Source organism: Athalia rosae, chromosome 5 (assembly GCF_917208135.1).
Source record: "Athalia rosae chromosome 5, iyAthRosa1.1, whole genome shotgun sequence".
NCBI classification, from domain to species: domain Eukaryota; kingdom Metazoa; phylum Arthropoda; class Insecta; order Hymenoptera; family Athaliidae; genus Athalia; species Athalia rosae.
Window position 1 is genome coordinate 5,681,434 of NC_064030.1, and position 17,875 is coordinate 5,699,308.

General features: G+C 45.2%; 1 protein-coding gene across 2 annotated transcripts; it reads left to right on the top strand.

The window, feature by feature from the left end:
• The first annotated feature begins 9,031 nt into the window (after positions 1-9,031).
• On the top strand, positions 9,032-11,577 carry LOC125500888. 2 transcript variants are annotated; one of them, XM_048655043.1, is made up of 3 exons: positions 9,032-9,613; positions 9,680-10,134; positions 11,339-11,577. In XM_048655043.1, the coding sequence occupies exons 2-3, from the start codon at positions 9,882-9,884 to the stop codon at positions 11,497-11,499; spliced, it is 414 nt and encodes a 137-aa protein (XP_048511000.1). In that variant the 5' UTR covers positions 9,032-9,613; positions 9,680-9,881; the 3' UTR covers positions 11,500-11,577. The 2 variants fall into 2 exon arrangements, with proteins under 2 accessions (XP_048511000.1, XP_048510999.1); XM_048655042.1 differs by having other exon boundaries at positions 9,032-10,134.
• Positions 11,578-17,875: the final 6,298 nt, after the last annotated feature.

Sequence of the window (17,875 nt, forward strand, 5' to 3'; positions counted from 1 at the left end):
ATACCAAATTCTCGTTTCCTATTTTTCATTTTTTGCTATTGCAATATATCTATGCTATTGCTTATTTGGAATCGAATAAATTTGAGGGAAAAAATCGCACGGGTCTGACCGTTTCGGTCCGAGCTGGAAGGCAAGTTGAATTTTTGAATGTAAACTCACATTTATTATCCTCGAACCCGTTTCGAGATAATCGTAATTTTATATATACGAACCGTACCAAAGGTAGTTCCCTATCTCGATTTCGATGGAACCGATATCGTATAAAAATTCTCTTCAACTGCCCGCACTACGACCGCATTTCAAAATTCAAATTATACCGTCAAATTCGCATACCACCTCCATTTGAATACACATTATCCATACGTATACGCGAATATGAGCAAAGGATAGAAATTAATTTCATGCAATTTAGACGGCATGCATACAGATTGCACCAGGGTCCTTTGTTCAGTTGTCAAGGCTACGCCAGTGTCTGATCGTCGTTCTGATGCGTTTCCTCGGTAGTTCGCCCGTGTACGTACCTTCCCACGTATACCATATCTAGGCGGGGACGTACGTACGTACCTATACCTACGTCGTCGACTAAAGGATAGAGTTCTCGCCAGGGACGACGACGTTGTGCGGAGGTAAAACGGTGCGAAGATTGGACGCAGATGCGAAGCCAAGATTGCCAACGACTTGATAATGTTCGAGACACTCCGGGGTAGGAACAGCCGAGTTAGGCAAACTTGTGTTTCATTCGAAAGCGTGGCAATAGGTAGGTAGTCCTCGCGTCTCGCGATCCACCCCGGCGCGACGAAAACGAGATGAGCGAACGGAAAAAAAAAAAAAAAACGAGGACCTGCAAAACGCTAGGTTTCAATTGATCGACACGTGCCCTGGATAACAAAGCTTGTACACAATGATGATAAAAACTTGTCGATCGTCCGATGTATATCGTACACGCATACCTACCTTCTGCTTAAATATGTTTACCGCCCTATTCTAACATACTCTGTAACGAGATGAACGCCTCCTCCCCCGCTCGTATTCCTATAATGTTGACAGAAAATATCGGACGATCGTGAGCGCCGGGCGTTGGGTCCGGAGGAACTGGCGAGCCGTTGACGAGTCGAATGCAACGCTATAGCTGCTGAGAATCAAAATCTAACCGGATTCATGTTTGCGTCCATCGTCACGGGGCTTCGGGTCGATTAAATGGAACCATTGAATCGCGAACATTGCTACTGACATCGATTCATTGAATATCAGTCCTCGTTAAACGCGGGGCAGCCAATTGCCCCGGACACCCGCGATGCAGTTATATACTACCACGTCTGCATGCGCGATATGACATTCGTTCGTAGCTGCCGCTATTTTACCGAAAATGATGCGTGTGCCGGCAACAGAAACGCTCTAATGACGTGACATCGGCGTTTTCAATCGAACGTATGTTTCCATCGGTGTCTCCTACGCCCTTTCTCGAGCGTGAATGTACTCGGAGAAACGAGCCTCACGTGTGTACTTGACACCGAAAAAAAAAAACAAAATGACGAGGTTCAATCGAAATTGAACGGAACGAGGTGTCTTCCTCAGACTGTCGTTACGGTATCCGGTGAGATATCCGTGAATAGGTTCGACTCGTGTCGTGACGACGTAACGCAATACCATGAGGGAAATCGAACAACGGTACGAGTGTCGAACGCTTGACCAAAATTTGGGGAAAAGCTAATTCGTAGAGTACCGTTATTGATCCCCGATGAATTGCCGGAGATCACGATAAACCCCTTCGGTTTGTTCGGAAGAGTCCGTAACAAGGGAACAGCATTACCAGACCGTCAAATCCAACCCATCAAGACCACCAACGAGCAGCTTATCCTCTCACCGGTCCGTTGCCGCTCGCGTATTTCATCCCTCCAAAGTACCCCGTCATGTTACTCCACGTGCAGTTTGGGTTATCTGCAGTGCGAGAACACGCGTGGATCAGGTGGGAAATGGGAAACATGAAGAGGGAGCGCGAAGACGCGGTAACAGAGCAATAGCTCTGGTAGAGGGTGGACGACGCTCCGGTAGGCGAACGTGTGATCCTTGATGAAGAGCCCGTACACCGCGAGGCTGACCGGTGGCCGGTTGAAGGGTGTAGTCGGTCGGTCCTCGGTTAGACGGGTTACGAGGTAGTTGCCACCCGTATGCCGCCTAGATGATTCCGCAGATGGCTGAGCCGTGCTCTGTAGTAGGTCGACGGCGACGTACATACGTACGGACTACCGTCCACTTCTCTCGAGTAGACTCGCCAGAACGACCGGGTAACCAGAGGGCCGCGATAGAACGTCGTCCCAGGATTCCCCATGGCTGTAAATCGATCGAATCGATCGACTGACGGCCAACCGGCTTCAAACGCTAACAACATCGGAATTCAACCTCGGTGTTGTTCAGGTATCGAGGATGTCGTCATCTTTAGAACGACCCAAGGCGCTCGAGCCGGACACCTCACGGTTGATCCACGCGGACGTCCCGAGTCCCAAATCACGCATCTCAAAAGGTCGGTCGAATTCGAGTTACCCCAGCATTTTTCCATGAGATACCTGACCTTAGCTTACATGAGGTGAGGGCGTTGCGAGCAATTATTTATTTACGTCCGCTGATTCGTGGTTGTTTCGAGTTATTCACCACCTTCGGAATGGGTTCTCAGATCTTCCATAACTTCGGGGGCGAGTGGAATCGAAGAGCCCATCGGAAAGTTGATGCATCTTTATTCCCCGCATAATAATCAAACTACCGTCCTTTGACCGTTCGTTTGGCTCGGTACGGACCGGGAGTTTTAATAAAAATTTTAGATGCCACAAAGGTGTAGAACTTCCGAGCGCTCTCACAGGTACGATGGCTTAAATAATTCTTGCGAAACTCCTGTTAGCGGTAAAACAATTCGACCTTACGCAAGTTGCTGGCTACTAATTAATAGTTGCTATAATAATTAACTACGCAAAGCTTCTGAATCGAGAGCCTATAAATTCCGCAAGTTTCCTTGTATCAGAAAATTGCTCACAGTCTAGAATATCCTTTAACATCTTTCGCTACTAATCAAAGCGTCATTTGGTAAACGTCAGGATAAATGATATTTCTATAAATCAAGCGTGAATCCACAGTCTGCAAGTTCGGTAGTTATTTTTCATCCCTTTTAATCGTGGATTTAAAGGGAAATATTGTCCGGGTGTTGGTGAGGCTGGCCAGGAGATGGGGGAGGTGGAAACGACCCGGCAAGAGAGCTAGAGCAGTTATTTACAGCATGGACGAGGCATAAATTACGCGGGGGTTTTATGGAGCCAACGCAGACGTGTGCAGCGGCGGTAGGTGCGAGGTAGGTAGCGAGTTGTTTCATCAAACAGCGTTAAACCAGCCGCGAGAACGTTAAAAAATCGAAATCACTACTTTGCTGCCCAAAATGAAATGGAAATAAATAACGGTGCAATTTATTTCGTTTTCGTTTAATCCACCTCTGACGCGGGGAAATGACAATTTTCAAGACCCAAGTCCACCGGGTATAATAAATAATTAATTACACCACTGAAACTGATTAATATTTCACTAATTAGTGCGACACTTAATTACGTTCCGGCTCTGGATTAATCACCCCTTTACACGTAAGTTTAAAAAATTGTGTTAATTATTACCGCTGTAAGGGTGAATTTCCCGGCACGTCCCCCCTCAGCACTTAACTTACTAAATATCGTACGGAAGAAAAAAAAACCAAACTTTTCTCTAGCCTTTTGAACGAAAAGAACGTGGCACATCGTTTGAAAAATGTAGGAAAAAATTCGTCATTTTTTAGGAACAAAAAAAAAAACTCGTCAAATGCGAACTGTCGAATTTCGCAAAGTTTCTTCAAACTTGAGTATCTGAAAGCTGAAAGGATCGAGGCAAAATCGCGATGGGGTAATTCGAATTCAATTATCCCATCACGCTGAAACTATGCCCCGTAGAAATTATACCGTAAATATTATCTGCGTTTGAGCCGCCTAGATTCATATTAGCTTCTAACGCAGCATCAGCGTAATGGGTACGGTTGCAATTCCATCAGGAATATCAAAGAGCTTAAAATAAATACGGGAACGTATTGCGGAGAAAAGTATTGTAATTATACTAATAGCTGAGATAGATAGTGGCTCTGTGATGTGGTTCACCACTGCAGCCCGTTTCTCTGATCGGCCAACCCTCCTTTCTACTTATTAATATTAGAAACTACCCGAAACTCCGCTCTCTACTTACAACTCTTTACCTCTGGACCGGTAGACCGATACTTTTGGAATCTTCCAACTTTCAATTACTTATTCCTATGCAGAGTTCGTCCGTTCTAGCCGCGGCGGTAAGTTTGTACGTCGGAGAAAATAAAAGTTTTATCATCGACAAAACCAACTCTATGAACAGCTGCCACTGTTACTGTCTTTAAGGAAACCCTACCTCATCCAGTTTCAATCTCCCTTCTTACACGACCGGAAACTCCGCCACGTAATCAATAACTTGTTACAAAGCAGTGGGGAAAAGTAAAATTTCCGCGTTCCACGATCATCCTATATATAATTAATCGAACCGTGTGCTCCGCCACCTCGCAAATTGCGTTCCCAAATATAGCGACACGCGGGCCCTTCGAACGACGAAAAGACCTATTCGACGTATCCCGTACACGCGTGTATACCTATACCTGGGCATACCCCGTAGGACGCAGCAAGAAACAGCGGTGCTGATTCAGCTAAACGTAGCCGTGCGCGACACCCTACGCGATGGGAACGGGGAAGCAACCATACGTCGTCATCATCGGGATTGTGTAACTGGCAGGCACCTGCAAAACAACGTTACGGAATAATCCCCGCAACAAGGATCCCCTTCCAAAATCCGAGCTCAATTATTCGAAACAATGGCGAAAATTCTTGGACCGAGTAATGACGGGGTGGAATCCGTTTTCGAAATCAATCGGGAATATCCCCGTGTTATGTATGTATAGACGGGGCCAATTCTACGGTGCAATTTTTACATAAGAGTCGCGATGTGGCGCGAACGTATGAAAGTGGAAAAATGCGGGTGTAACTACGTCACTCCGAGTCGGAGAAATCCATTGGCCGGAGATATTGTATTATATTTTATTGGTGGAAGGTATACTGTATATATCGAGGTGACTCCGTAGAAAATAGTGGATCGGGCGATAGAGTTAGTAGAGATATATAGCGTAGGCAAGAGCCCTTAAAATATGTGAAAACTTACGATTCAAAATATCCCTTGGCCAGAGTTCGGAGGGGTGGAAGGAAGTTGCGGAGGTTGATGGCCCCCGTGCCCCGGGTTAGAGGGAGGATATTATCTAAAGCCGGGGTGCTTCGGCCGTCGCTCGCTTGTAGGGGTGTCGTGTATCTCGAATCGTGAACGTTCCGCGACGAGACTGCGTCTATACCGTGTACCGTGCTATAACCTTGTGCATATATACATATCTATCCTATCCGTACCTACGCGCGCACACGTATATACATATACAGATTCAAGATTGCCCGGGTATATAAGTATGGAAGAGAAGTTGGATTGACTTTATCCAAAGGAATATTTATCGGATGGATATTGAAATCGATAGCTCCGGCCTCAGACACGCTAATCTATGCTCGCGATTTCCTGATCACCAAGATCCCGGAGTAAAGAAGAAAGAGAGAAAAAAAAAAAAAGAAAACAAAGATAAGCGAGAGAGAAAAATCAGTCAGGGGTGAAAAGAGTCCAATTGGAAATTAGTTTGACTTTTATTTCCTCGCTATTTTCATCACAGACATTACCCCTCTCTTCGTTAGAGCGCATTGATGTATCGCTGAGATAGAAAAAAAACTCAACAAAAAAAAATGTACATTATTTTAGATATTTTGTAGCGAGTAAAAAAATTTCATTGTACGTTATAGTCTCATTTTGAATTTGCATGGAAATTTTTCACGAATCGGTAACGTTACTACGTACTCGAACATGAAAGGGTATCGAACTTCCATTGACGGATCTGGCACTCAAGTTTTTCTCTGTACCGATCGATTGAAACTAAAAAAAAAAAAAAAAAAAAACGGATAAAAAAAAAATCAGAAAAATAAAGAGACAAACAAAAAACCAACGATGCAAAAAAATAATGCAAAAAAAAAGGTAAAATGGACGTAGAGATAGCGCGTACCGAGGATTAAACAAACTGGGAGCCGTTTCTGTTTATCGCGCCATATAAATACGGAATTAATTAAAACTGCGGAGTTAATTGAATTTTTATAACCTTTGCAGGGACGCTCCTCGGTGCTTCACCGCCGCTACCTCACCGAACCACCTCGACGATCCGACGCTCCGACGCCGCACTGTGTTAACCGGGTATGTTATAGTTACCCTTGTAGTACTACGACTACGGGCGAACCACCCCCTCCCCTCCCCCTATTCCGGTGAGTGTTACGAGCTTAGGAAATATTACCAACGTTGAGAAACACCGTGCCCGCGCCCACTGCGAAACCCCTCGCCGTATATATTTATGCTCGCAATAATTCCGCTACCCAACCTTCGCCGTTATTGTATCAGACAATTTGCACCGTTGACATTCCGTCGTGATGATTAGGCGATGAGCATCGCCCGATCGACGTCTGCGGCGGATGGTTTTTTTTTTTTCAAAAGAAGACAACTCTCGCTTGAATAATCGGCATGTTCGGGTCCTTAGTTCGAGGATAACGTTGTCGAGCCGCGGCTGTTGCAGTTGATTCTGCGGACCAAAGAGCAACGAGCTTTTCAGAATCTACTAGTGCTACTCGAGACAGTCTCCGATCAACCGAGTCCCGTTTAGCCCGACTGAGTTCGCATGGAAAGAAAACAGCCTTCAAAAGTAAAGAACGAGGCAATCTTTCGAACGATCGAACGTCTCCATTCGACTTCAAGAGACATTACGACCCCCTGCCACCCCCCTCCCCCCCCCCATCCGTGCCTGGACCCCGACCACCCATCTGTTCGGGTACATAGGTATATACACCGACGGATCTTCCGATCCGCATGTACCATGTACGTATGTATATCCGTATATAATACCTATAGATAAAGAGATAGGTATGACTCGCGAATACTTTGGACAGACGATCGCGCGTTCTTACGCGATGGTGTGCAACGTGTATAGGTATACACATACGTATGTATACGGTATGTACATTGAGAAGAACCGGTGGAAAAGCTTCGGGGATAAAGAGGGTGAAGAGGACGAACGCGGAAATGGCAATGGGGTTGGGGGAGGGGGTGGGATTCGCAGTGGAATTTTATATTCGTTGAATATCGGACCCAATCAGACATCCTCACCGACCGGCCCTCCAAGCGGCCGCATATAAATGCCCTCGATTTCGTCTATATAATCATGGGAGTGTGAAATTAACCAGCCAGTCCTGCACCAGACCGCAAACTCGATCCACGTGCTACCGCGCGACCCACCGCATCGCGTATTGGTTTTCTCCAATTTTTACGGGGGACTTTTACTCCTCTACGCTGCCTCGATATATCCATGCCCCTCGGTGCGCCCTCCCCCTCATAATCGCATAGCCTATTTTTCACCCCTGATTAAAGGTCGTCAGAAATAGTCGATCCGATCTTTGACCCGGCTCGGATATTTTCTCACCTCTGTCCAAACTTGACCAAAATTTAATCGAGGTAAATAACGTGTACGTTATCGCAGCGTAAGATGATCCTTGCGAAGTCTCCGCGAGAAGCCTAAAAATCGCTGGTCTCTCAGGTCGTTAAATGTAGGAGACGCGAAGCGAGTCAAATCAAAAAAAGGACGATATAAAAAGTAATGCCGAGTAGGTACGCCACGCGCCGAGTAAGCTGGATCTGATTAAGGGGTTGATAAGAGGCTGGAGTGGCGTCTGTGGATCTGCGTTAGGCCCTCTCAGGACTTCGTTTTGCGAAAACTGCAGTCGGCGGTTAACGAGGAAAAATAAAAGACCGGAGATTCAGACGGGGTTGTTCTTACCAGCGCATCCTGGGACTTCCTCACTCTACCTCCGCCAGTTTCTCCGCATTTTTCACCACCGTCGTCCGTACGACGAATAAACCGCGATTACCGACCTCGGAAGTATTGCAGCTTTTTAAGCGATTCATTTGTTACGTCACGTCGCAATCTATACCCTCGTGACTAATGAGTTTCCCAAATAAACAGAAGACTTCGCGCGAAATGGGAACGAGATAGATAGAGAGAAAAAAAGAAAAAAAAAAAAGAAAAAGTAAGAAGAAAAATAGAAGGGTAAAAATGTGAAAAAAAAGTACATTCGCCGTCCCATGACATGGCGCGCTCTGGATCGCCCCGGCTCGGTCGGTTGACGCGATGCTCGGCTTTCAGTGTGAAATGAATGCTTGTAATTACGATGCGTCCTGGTGGAACCAGCGCTCTACCCCCTGGCACCCGATTTCGAGGGTTCCAAGTTCGAACGATGGAACGGTTTTGCTCGGTTCAGTTCGGTTTCGGTCCGCTTCGGTAGAGCCGGCTGGTCAGCAATGATAGACTCCCGCCGGTCAGCATGCAGCTTCCCTCGATGTGTCCGTCCGTCGCAGAGCTCCTGCCCATCCTACCATAATGGTGACTAATTGTAATAGCCACCCAACGCCCGGTGGAGGTACGCGGGACGAGAGGGGACATCGGTGCGCCCGCCGCCTCGTTTATTTTCGCCAATACCTAGTCTCGCTTAGTCACGGACCTACCGTCCATTCGTCTGTATACGCGGTAGTTCGATTTCCAACGTGTACCGCGCGATGCGGTCCTCTGCAAGGTGGACATTGGACGCCGGGATAGCGTTCGAGCTCACGGGATATACGCTGCGCGAGGTGAAATGAAAATAAAAACAAGTATCGCTATCCGATGGTCAATGCTCTATGAATATTCCACGTATCGGTTAAGAACCAAACAATTTGGAAAGCCTTGCATACATCCCCTTAGGTAGCGGTCTCTCCTCCTGTTTTTTTTTTTTTTTTTATTTCAGCAGTTCATCGCTCGACTGGTAGCTTCCTAATTGGTACGCTTTGGAAGATATTAGCTTCTGATACTACACACGGTGCCTTTTACAGGGCTCTTTCATCCCGGCAATTTGTAAGGATCGCGGGGTTAAGGAGGAGTCGTTTAGTTTTTTGTTACGCAGGGGTCAAGATCGTTCGAAGGGAAGGGGAGACTTTCCGGCATGGTGATCGGGAGATGGGTGCGTCGTAAGTAGTTAACGCAGAGGGTGTGATAACGAGTCTTATTAATTACGACACAGATTGATCGCGTAACCTTAGGCTCACAGGGTTCGAGGGCTTTCCCGGGCTTAGCTGCATTCTCGGCAACGGATTTGCATACGTGGTTCACTAATTACAGACGTACTTCACGGCGTCATCTCTGCATTTAACCCGGCGATTAGAGGACACCCGCCTGTACTGCCTATCTTCTAATTACATCTCCTCTAACGATCGGACAGCGCGTCGGATCAACCGCGAAATACAGCGGACTGAAATATGGAGAGAAGAAATTCAGCCGATCATTTTTCGAATTAATAACACAAATTCTAGAAATTTTTATTACTCTAAGAATGCGTTGTTACGAAATTATGTTTATTGCTTTCAATAATACACGAGGATTCAGGTATGCGAAGTATGGCAGTATGAAAAAACGTTTCAGAGGAACTGATATCCGACATTTGATTTCTAGATCCTCATTGACGGCTGGTGAGAAGACACGACGTCGTCGTTCGCCCTTTTGAAACATGCCGATCGAAATATTTTAATAAAAATGCAATCCTGGGCTGGAGCGGCGTACATAAAGCTCGCTGCAGGTGCATCAATACACGTCATTACAGGGTGAACGGCGAGAAACTACGAGGAAGAGTCAGAGCACAGGGGAAAATGTTGAGATGAAAGAGGGTTGCGAACGAAACGAAACGAAACGAAACGCTGCATGTAATCAACGAATGAACACTGAACGGGAATCGCGTTGGCACGCGCAGAAAAAAATTACCAATATTTCAATTGCTATTCATCGCGTCCAGTGCCGTCTGCAGCCACTGGTAACGGCGCAACGTACTTTTGCAATTCATACATGCAACAGGGAGGTTCAATGTCTCTTTCAGTCGTATTGGGTCAGTCTACGGATTCCGGATCTATTGGGTATGTTGAAAAAAAAAAAAAAAGTTCCCCCCCCCCCCCCCCCCCCCCCCCTCCGCGCAGAACTTCACATCGTCAGCTGCCCCATGTAAATTCAGTATGCGACTGGTCTGTCTGTCTGCCCGTCGACGCACATCGGTGTACGTAAAAATACATATCCATTACCTGTGTACCTTTTAACGTCACGCTACAGTCTAACGTACAAATAGTTAAACGAGCAGTCCGGCTACGGTTAGTTGAAAATGCATGGTGAAATATTCTTCACCGACGAACGATTTCGCCGGTGTAGTACGTCCGTATGAACGTGACTTTCCGACCCTCGTTACAATCCAACGCCGCGAATGTAATTATGCCTTCACGTCTACGGCATAGGCAGTATTCGCCGTAATTTACGATCAGGATTCCGAGCGTTGCGAATGGGTTATACTTTACAGTAGTCGCACAGCGGAGCTAAAACAGCTTCATGTGCTAGATTTAATTAATAATTGAGATTAGAAGTACGGGATGAGGCGCTCGCGGTACATCCAATCAAAGTCCTTACCTTGCAGAATCCTTAGCACGCCGCCAGTTACCAGTTTTCGACTTTCCTCTCACAGAGGAGATGAGGTATCCTAACGCCCCGCGGTCTCCCGTTGGGGAGAACTTTCCATCGCCCCTACGTTCCGTTAATTCGCGACTCGCGTTCGGTACGTACCTACCCTTTCTGACGCTGGAATTTTTCCGCGACGACCGGAAAGTCCGTAAGGTCCGCGGGACGCAGGACATCGCGTCAGGGGCGAGAATTTCGAAAGCGAATACGGAGCGTAGAGCGAGGCGAAGATGAGTGATAACGCCTACCGCGAGACAAAGGTAATTATTATTATCGGATCTGGAATTGGCAAACAGTCAAGAATCACCCCAGCCAACAGGTATATCGCCCGTCTCACCCGAGCTGCTCCAATTCTGTAGCGTTTACTGCCTGCTGGTGCACCCTCCGGGGGTTGCCTCTCGATTACCAGCTGCCTCAGACTGATAGTATACGCTTATCACATTCCGGTTAATATTGGTATTAATACGGTTCTCGATTAAACTGATCCGGAAACCATTAGCGTTGCGTTAGAACTGTCCGTCGATTCATTCCGAGACCTTGTTGTACTTGCCGTTTGCAAGACGGGAGGCGAGTCGCTCGGCGTTTCGACAACCCTTAAATCTTATTCCAATTTCACAGGTTCCATTCGTGTTCGACCCAGATTAGGGAAGAAAAGTCACACCGGGAGACGAGCTCATTTTGGCTTCGAGCCAGTTGTGCTGGTTCTCCATTGTACACACTGCCTTGGACAACCTCACGCATACGTGTGGATCCTAGCTGCACTTGACGAATTTTCCTAGCTTTTTTCTCGTGAAAAACGAGGTGAAAGAAAAGTCGGAGATGGAAAAAGGATACTACAGATTTAAAATATCGACATGGTAAGCCTAATCGTAATTTCATACTCGAAAATTATATTCCACTGTGCATTTATGTAGGTATGTTGCGCTTTGTGGAGCGGAAAGATCGAGATCGAGAAGAAACATTTTTTTTTGTAAAAATCATAGAAAATATCTAAAAATTGTCTCGTTCACTGTTTGAAATATTCGAATTTCTCGGTCTTCGAGGGAGCCCGAGCTTAGCTGCAGTCAGGTAGCCACGGGCGCGCGGTTTGTTGTGGGGCGTCACCTCTGCTCAGCCCCGAAGGTGACGTCTCACAACAAAGCGCTACGCTGCTGACTACGCTGACTCCAGCAAAGCTCGGACTTCCTCGTGGACCGAGGAATTCAAATATTTCGACCCATGCATGGATTGCAACGAATCAAAGTGGGTCTACGACTAAAACCAATCGATATGTCTTATAATTTTTCTGTTCCCAACAGCGAATAATTGATGATTACTCGATCGATTGCATGAGTAGATGATTTTGTCTTTCAGATTTGGATTCCTGAGCTGATTATATGTGCGATTACTCTTGAAAAACCAAGAAAAAATTCGATTTTTGAGCAAAAAATAAATCATTGTTTCCATTGGGTTTAATATGATTTTCTTGTGTATTTTGATCCCAGGAATCCAAATCTGAAAGAAAAATTGATCTATCTCTAAAATTGACCGAGTTATCGCCAATTTTCAGCTTTTTAGGGTCAAAAATAAAAAATTCATTTTTTGGTCTATCTTATTGTAATTCGAGCTCAGAAATCCGAATCCGAAAGGAAAATTGATCTATCTCCAAAAATGACCGAGTTATCCCCATTTTTTTGCATTTTTTGGTACAAATTTGAGGATATCTCGAAGGGAAAAAATCGTAGCTCAATTTACTCAACGGATTCGTGTTCCTGAGGTCAAAATACATAAGAAAAGTGCCATACGATCAATTTTAAAAAATAAAAATTTTTGGTTAAAATTTGAGATTTTTCCAAGGGGTACCCCTTACGATTTTTTCAAATTTTGGCCAAAAATTTTTATTTTTAAAAATTGATCGTATGGCACTTTTCTCATGTATTTTAACCTCAGGAACACGAATCCGTTGCCCAAATTGAGCTACGATTTTTTCCCTTCGAGATATCCTCAAATTTATGCCAAAAAATGCGATAATTCGGCGATAACTCGGTCATTTTTTAAGATAGATCAATTCTTCTTTTGGATTCGGATTCCTGAGCTCAAATTACATGAAGATAGACTAAAAAATCAATTTTTTATTTTTGACCCCAAAAAGCTGAAAATTGGCGATAACTTGATTAATTTTAGAGATAGATGAATTTCTCTTCCAGATTCGCATTCTCGAGGTCAAAATACGTAAGAAAATCATAATAAATCCAATTTGAAAATTTTTTTTTTTTTCGCACTAAAATTGAAAGAATCCAAAATTGTATATTCTCAAATTTTCTCGATTTCACGGCCAACGCTCAGAATGTAATTTCTCGTATGGATTATTTGTGGACCATAATCTACTCATTCGCTTCATCTCCATCCACCAGCCTGCCCTTACAAATGTGCATTTTTTGTGACCCCCAATCGTAAAAACTGAATTTTGGCAGGGGCGAAATCTGTCATTCTGTCGCACAACGCTTAACTGCTGACACATCTGTCATTTTGCATTTCATCATCTTTCGGTTGATCCATTTCTTTAGCATCTTATCAGCTAGTCAAGATACGAATGAAAAGGCACGTAGTGCGTTCAGATTCACATCAATTTCTCAGGAAAGAAAAAATGTAAAACATCGCGAATCTCATTGTCAGTTATATACGCACTAGGTCTGTCGTAGTTACTCCAAAACGCGGTTCAATTCCCGCGTGCTTTGTTCGTTACGCGTGTGTCTCGCTTTCTGATTAACATTCCTGGATTTACCGAATGGAGACAACGCTTTATGACCCACTTGACGCGGTATATGAACACGAATTCAACGACAAACTGTCCGCCCTAGTCTGTCCTGATAAACTGCCAGAGAGCTCACAATGATTATATAACCGTTGTCGGGCTCGAGCACCCCCCGGAGTTGTATGTTTTTGCTTTATATATTTATTGCCGCGTTGTTTGAAAATCTCGAACGTGTCGGGCGCAAAGATGATATTCAACGGCGACGTAGTTTTCCGATGTAAGTAAAATTTAGAGGGAAAAAATACACCACTCATCCCACCCGACGTTATTCCGAGGAAATTGGAATCCTAGAGAAACATATTAGCTCTAACTGTGCTGGCGCAAAATTGGTTTTTTAAAGAAATTTTCCATAACTACCCCGCGTACTCATCGTGTCATCCGACCGGTTCGTGATCGTAGTCGATGTCGGCGTAGCTTCGCGTTCAGCATACACGCGAAGTCGGAAAATAAGGGATGATAAGTAATCGAATGAATTCGCGTCGGCGCACCTCGCAGCTGAAGCTGATTACCATCGCGCGATATCGAAAGAGAAAGAAGTGCATTTTGACAAGCGAGAATACCTCGAGCTGCAGTTTAATGAGACTGCAGGTGGTGGTCGTCGGTGAAATTAAGATAACGAGACGGTTGCCGGGTAGGTTCGACGTCTTCGCATCATTCGCGCACCGACATAAATTATAAACGAAGAAAGAAACGGCGACAGTTTTTTTTTTTTTTTTCGGGCAACTGCTGTCGGTAGAATTGGCGGGCATGGAAATCGAAATGAAAAAGTTGCGCGGGTTGTAGGAGGAAAATAAAATGAGAAGAAATCTCTTAAGCCCCTTAGCGAGGCAATACGAACTGATTTCGAATCAATATTTAATCATGTAGGATTTGTGCCCGCCCCCTTCCTCCGAGGCAGCGCTCAACCCCATACTGCAGCCTTGTGTATAGGGTGTGAGATATTCCCAGCTGGAATTTTATTTACAGTAAAAAAGCTCCGTTCTATATACTGAGGAAAAGAAGAGGGGGGAAAAAGAGAAAAATTTAATCGCGTCGTATTATTTAGAAAATATCTGTCAGACTCATTTGACGTACAGCCTCGCATAGTTCGGATCTCGATGTTTCTGCGAATCGAACTCCGATGAAATTCTATAGAGAATATTTTTTCCCTCTCGCGCCACGCGGGGCACGATATACACGCCGTGTATGTGTGTATACGAATTCCTTGTGCACGTCGTACGCCAGACGTTTCGCGAGCGGGATATTCTCATTGACAATTACAAAGAGAAGCGAGCGAGAAATTCAACAAGTGAGATATCTGAGCTGCGAACGGCGGAGACCTCGGTACGAGTACTCCGAGGGTTGGTGTGACTCGACTGCGAGCGCCCTGGGTTACGGTGGCTACGGTTAGGCAGGGACCACTTATCTAGCATTCGTATGCAGATGGACCGTCGCTTAATTAGAGAATGCTAAATACAGACTTCGTCGACTAGGGGCGTCGCTTCGCGGTGCTGCCACGCAGTCGTCCGACGTTTGTAATCGCCTGTAATCTACCTGCGGATAGCTAATAAGCGCGTGAACGCTAACGACTCGACTTTGAAAATCAGTTGGATTGTTAAGAAGTAAGTGCCGCCTCTGTTCGCTTTCCTTTCCACATTGTCACGGTGAGTGAGCGGTGGAAGATTATCATTAAACATGAAATTTATCTTTCGTTCAAATTAAAACGACGGATGACGATAAACTATACCGATAGCACCGACGATTTTTTCAAACCATGTGCAAAAAAAAAAAAAGATCATCGGATAAACTGTCCCCGCACATGTGTATCAAATTAGGAATTTAAAAAAAAAAAACGCTTGATAATTTCGTCGACTGGCCGCGTGCGCGTGTTGCAGGTTGCGGATCGCAGAGGTATATTGAAAGAATAAATTTGATTATGAACAATTATCACAAATGAAAACCGACGCGCTCCGTACGAGTGTCATTGGCACGTGCGCGGGCGCGCGCGAGCTCCGCAACACACCTCGACGGAAATGACGTAATAATTAATGGCTACGTATCAATTAGCCAAAAGGCAATGGCGGGGAAATATGAGGGAGGTGGAGACGGAGGGGGCCGAGTACCTAGCGCAAACTGGCAGTCAGTTTTAAATCGGTCGCTGTTGCGCGAGAGAGCCGCGCCCTATTAATTACCAAAGGCTTCATCAATTATGTTTCGTGGCGCGTGCGATTTTTGACACGCTAACGTATCGCTTGGCCAGGTGTCACCCGGCCGAACCCCCCGGTCTATACCCCCTCGACGTCGACGGTCGCCCGCCGTCGCGAGTGAAAATATTGTCCGTTTCGAAAAATATATGCACGCGAGCCGATTTATTGCTGCGAATTCGCAAAACTGAACCCACCCCCCGCACCTCGTTTTCTCGACCAAACACCACATACCACACACGACCAAACACCCATACGAGCGTTAATTATTTTTTAATCGTCACGGCTACCGTGCGATGATCGCTCCTTTAACCGCGCCGTATCAAAGTATAGTCATTTTCACGGTACGAACGAACGTTAGGGAAATGGTTTCCGAAGATTTCAATCGATAAACATGTTCTCAGGGTGAGGCACCTAACCGTTGTAGCATGTTCCTGAGGTCGCTGATCAGAGTCGTCCTTTTATCCTGCCGAGATTTTCGTGAGAGGGTCTCATATAAAGCGCGAAAATACAATTTCCAAGGGGTGGTTTCTAAATTTGGCGCGAAATGGCATTTTCCTAATCCCACGCCACTTTGAGTGAACAAGTTTACGTGCGAGCATGTACGTACGGATACCTAGTTGTACATGTACACGTACATACCGTACCAAACCGTAAACGTACACGTATGTGTACACACGACATATTTTATTAGAGAGGGTTACATAATACGACTGAAGGGAGATGGGAATAAAGGGAAGGGGAGGCGGGCGAGTTACAGAGGGAATTGAAATAAAGCCATGTGGAAACAAAATTCCAAATGGAATCACGTTGCGCGGAACAAAAAAAAAAAAGAAAAGTGAACACACTCCCGTTGATGTATAGATAAATAATGAATAATAAATCGGTCTAATAAACCATCTAGAAAATATTTGGCAGATTTTCTTTAGGAAATAAAACATAACAGGTGTGCGAGGATATATATACGTACATAGTTACGCGTGAACCGGGATTAGGAAATGGAATTTCCTGCCGTTGAAGCAAAACAATCGAATAACGGAAATAAACTGAGATAAATTGGAGAAGCCCCTCTTTGAGGCCTTTTTCCTTCAATCTTTCTGTATTTCTTTTTTATTCGGTCTCCGTCTCTCTCTCTCTCTATTTCTCCTCCGTCGACACCTCGTTTTGTATCTCTTCTGCGCCACGGTGCGTAAATCATTACGGAAGAATATATTCCTTTTATTTTTCATCCAATTTTATTTGATTATTTTTCTTATCCCCACTTCCGCACCCCAACGAGTCCCTCGTATCCGGCATGAAGTAGTAATTTTCTGAATTGCACGGACGTAAATATATACGTGTAATAAAAAGAAAGTTTCGAACCTGATCAAAGCAACCCTTACGCCTTATCTGCATACGTCGGTGCGGTGGATATCGTAGATTTGCGCAAAAATAATACACGCCGTTTCCAGAATGTAAATGGAACTCGAGAGTTCCGTCGCAGCTGGTCGCTGCAAGGGCTTCTGTTCTCTTGGAGTAGGTAGGTATGTATCAAAGACCGCGGGCTTATTTATGGTACCGGATGACCGCAACGCTCCCTCTGGAAGGGTCTTCTTGCAGCCGGGGTTGATTTGCCGCAGGTGCCAAGCAATAAGAAACAAACTCCGTGAGAATGTCTCTTGACGTCTAGCCTCGGTTTTTGCCAACATGAAAGCGCTTTGTGTTTATGCGGCCGGTGCACACGCGTGCACAAATTTCTTAAACGTTTTTGCTTCGACGAGGCGCGATCCTTATCGTTTTGCGGTTGAAGGCCCGCTGGAATAACGGACGCTCGATCAAATTTAATTCATTCGGAAAAAATATTATGCTCGCAATTCTTTTTTTTTTAGGGCACTTTTGAGCATTTCGTTTGTAAAAATTGAATAGGTAGATTCTAGGGCGGTTCACGGATTCCGCAATCGGTAAAAAAACGTCGAAAAATCACGAAGCGGAAGATGAGATACTGCAAAAGAGTGAATATGAGGAAAATGGCGAAGCGAGAGTGGAAGAAAAGAACCGATGATTTGGCGAGCAGTTTATGGAAAAGAAAGAGAAATAAGAGAGAAAAGGGTAGCTGCAAGCAAAAAAGAAGGGGACACGTGGCTCGAACAATTTCATCCCTAACCGAGAAACTTTTCTTTTCAACCCGACAAGCCTCTT